Below are 3,111 nucleotides of genomic sequence, written 5' to 3'. Positions count from 1 at the left end.
ATGATTGATGGTAAACATATTCAGGCACTACTTCTATTGATTTCAAATCTTAGAGATTTAAGTGAAGAATTATGCCAATCTCATGGACCATTTTAACTAAAAAAAATCTTGATGTAATCTAATCATATGGATGCCCACCCATTGATAAGAGAAGAAGAAACAAGTGGAAGATGACAAAACCACCAACAATTTACTTACAACAAATCACTAACAAAGTAGTGATTAGTGAATTACAAAACCATTAACAATTCACCTACAATAAATGATTAACAAAGTGGTGGATGACAAAGATGTTTGGTGCAAAGAACGTTGGATCGCTTAAAAATAAATTGATACTCATATCTAAACTTCGACATACAAACCTTGTTCAACTTTTGTGGTTTGCATTTGCTGGACAGGATTTCACACTTTTTCTGCCTGGTTTGAAATTTTTACTTTTACTAATTTAAATAGGCAAGAAGGCGAAAAAGATTCTAAGAAAATTGCCTAGCTTCATCAAAGCTACGATACCTACAGATCAGGCAATTATGCTAAACCCTAAGTTACGCGCATTTACCTATGAATTGGTCTTGGCTGCCACAAGCGATTTCTCTGAAGCAAACAAGGTCGGACAAGGGGGCTTTGGAACAGTTTATAAGGTCAGATTTTAATAATAATATAGGGGAGTAGTTTTCATAATCTCGTTTTCTCCTTCTACACTCATTCCATTGTTTTGTCTCTTACTATTTTGATTTATTCAACCCAAGAGAGAGAGAAGAGTGTGGAAATCATTTCCCAATATAAAGTGTGCATGTTTTCTATTAACCTCAGTGGCCGTCACACAAATATCGCAGTTTCTTTTTTCTTTTTGGACTAAGTGAAAAATATTGTGGCTTATGATTTCAGGGAAATTTGGCGACGGGACAAGAAGTAGCTGTGAAGAAGCTTTCAAAGTGTTCTGAACAAGGCAAAGAGGATTTTAAGAATGAATTAATACTCATCTATCAACTCCAACATATAAACCTTGTTCAGTTCGTTGGATTTTGCATTCATGAAGAGGAAAGGATGTTGATATACGAGTACATGCCAAACAAAGGCTTGGACTCCTTTTTATTTGGTGGGGAATTAACACTATTTTATATATAATGATAGCTCTTGATGATTTCTTTCATCATTTGTTCAGCATAAAGTTTAAAACATTCTCACTTGACTCCCTATGTTGGACAGATTCCACCAGAGGTCAGCAACTAGATTGGACAAAGCGCTTCACAATAATTGAAGGAATCGCTCAAGGAATGCTTTACTTGCACAAATACTCGAGGAAGAAAGTGATTCATAGAGATTTGAAAGCCAGTAATATACTACTTGACGATCATATGAACCCCAAAACTTCAGATTTTGGTATGGCAAGGATTTTCACTCAGGAACTGGGAGCTAATACTAAGAGGATTGTCGGGACACAGTGAGAATTTAAACAATGCACACATGCATTCGTTTCACACATTTTTTCTTTCAATTGAGAAACATGCATTTACATATACAGAGATTTACTAACCATATTCTCTTTTCACATTCATTACAGTGGTTATATGCCCCCCGAGTATGCCATGGGAGGAAACTTCTCCGTTAAGTCTGATGTCTACAGCTACGGAGTGTTACTGCTTGAAATTATAAGCAGTAGGAAATACAATAGCTCCTCCAATGAAGATCGAGCGCTCAACTTAGTAGGACATGTATGTCAAACAAATCATTGCCGTTACAGTTATTTGATTAATGTTATTTAGTACACAAAATTAACACTTTCTAATACATGTGGGTCTCGTATACAAGAGTAAGGTCAACCTCTTTTAGGGTTTGTCCAAGTGTGTCTATTTTGTGTCTAAATAGAATTATTTTTTAAGTTTTTTTATCATCTTTTACAGTTTGATCGATATTGATCAAGGATTTTTAATATTTGCTTCATCAGGCATGGGAGTTATGGAAAGCAGGTAGAGGGGAAGAACTAAGGGATCCAACACTAGTCGAAACATCCATTGGAGGTCATTTGTTAAGATGTATCCAAGTCGGTCTACTATGCGTGGAGGAAAATGCAGTCGATCGGCCAGACATGTCGAAGGTTGTATCCATGTTAACAAACGAAAGCATGCAGTTACCTAAGCCAAAAAAACCAGCATTTTATTACGCATAGACAAATGCGGCCACTGCTGATATAGGTAGAAGGTGACCGCCACTGGTATCAATAAACGGGTTGTCCAATTCCGAATTCGTTGGATGTAGAAGGTACTGGTCATGTATTTTGTGCCTCATGAATACTGCAACAAAGCTTGTTCTGAGGAAAAATTTAACTGTAATTCTATGGGTGGTTTTCTTTTTTTCTCAAAAGAGACCAAATACTGTGATAAATCTTATATGGCATGTAATTTCGATGTTTCATATTCAAGTGGTGCTTTTTCAAATTTCTGCAATTTTGTTTTTTAAGAAAAGTCGATAATCGGTATATATTATTTATATGGGGCAATCCGCGGCATCACTTTTTTTATACAATTTTTTACATACGTTTTGTGAGGCTCAATCCATAATGTATTTTAATAATTTGAGTCATCTATCTTTTAGGTTTCGATCATGTCTACTAAAAATTACACATCTCATACCAAATTAACATTGTGAACAAAACTAAAGAAAAATAACCAAAGTAAATATTATGGGCACTATAGTAAATTAAACATAAAATAATTTTACGGTTTTTGTTTTTAAAGCCTTACATCAAGGTAACCACATCAGTTTATTATATTTTCTCTTCCACATTTTTCTCCGAATAAATAAACTTTTAGTGAGAAATAGTTGTACAGAAACAGTAAATTTTATTTTCAAAGTTTTGATAAGCACTTGCAAGAATGTGTACAATTGCTAGTATTTTTTTAGGAGAACGCAACCCAATACATTAACCCGGTATTTTGTTAAAACACAATAAATTTTGAGGCGTATGTTTAGTGAAATTAAACCCTTCGTTTGGCTAGCTGTTGTTTTTGGTCCCCTGTGGTCTGTGCAACTTTCCTAAAATTGTTTTGTAAACATGATATCAATTGATAGCCATAATTTTGTCTTTTTTTTTCTTTTACTGTCCACAATATT

General features: G+C 34.5%; 1 protein-coding gene across 1 annotated transcript; it reads left to right on the top strand.

Moving 5' to 3' along the window:
- On the top strand, positions 1-2,167 carry LOC148693769 (cysteine-rich receptor-like protein kinase 10). Its single transcript, XM_088678107.1, has 6 exons — positions 1-10; positions 454-638; positions 886-1,096; positions 1,207-1,441; positions 1,562-1,712; positions 1,946-2,167. The coding sequence occupies exons 1-6, from the start codon at positions 1-3 to the stop codon at positions 2,165-2,167; spliced, it is 1,014 nt and encodes a 337-aa protein (XP_088534233.1).
- The last annotated feature ends 944 nt before the right edge of the window (positions 2,168-3,111 follow it).

Source organism: Pyrus communis, chromosome 10, assembly GCF_041283825.1.
Source record: "Pyrus communis isolate YQ-2024b chromosome 10, ASM4128382v1, whole genome shotgun sequence".
NCBI classification, from domain to species: Eukaryota; Viridiplantae; Streptophyta; class Magnoliopsida; order Rosales; family Rosaceae; genus Pyrus; species Pyrus communis.
This window is presented reverse-complemented; position numbering and strand designations above follow the sequence as displayed.

Bases quoted from the DNA above. Each gene is read 5' to 3' on its own strand.
- LOC148693769 (XM_088678107.1), top strand. The intron at 639-885 runs GTCAGATTTTAA...TTATGATTTCAG, and splicing joins GCTTTGGAACAGTTTATAAG to GGAAATTTGGCGACGGGACA. The intron at 1,713-1,945 runs GTATGTCAAACA...TTGCTTCATCAG, and splicing joins CGCTCAACTTAGTAGGACAT to GCATGGGAGTTATGGAAAGC.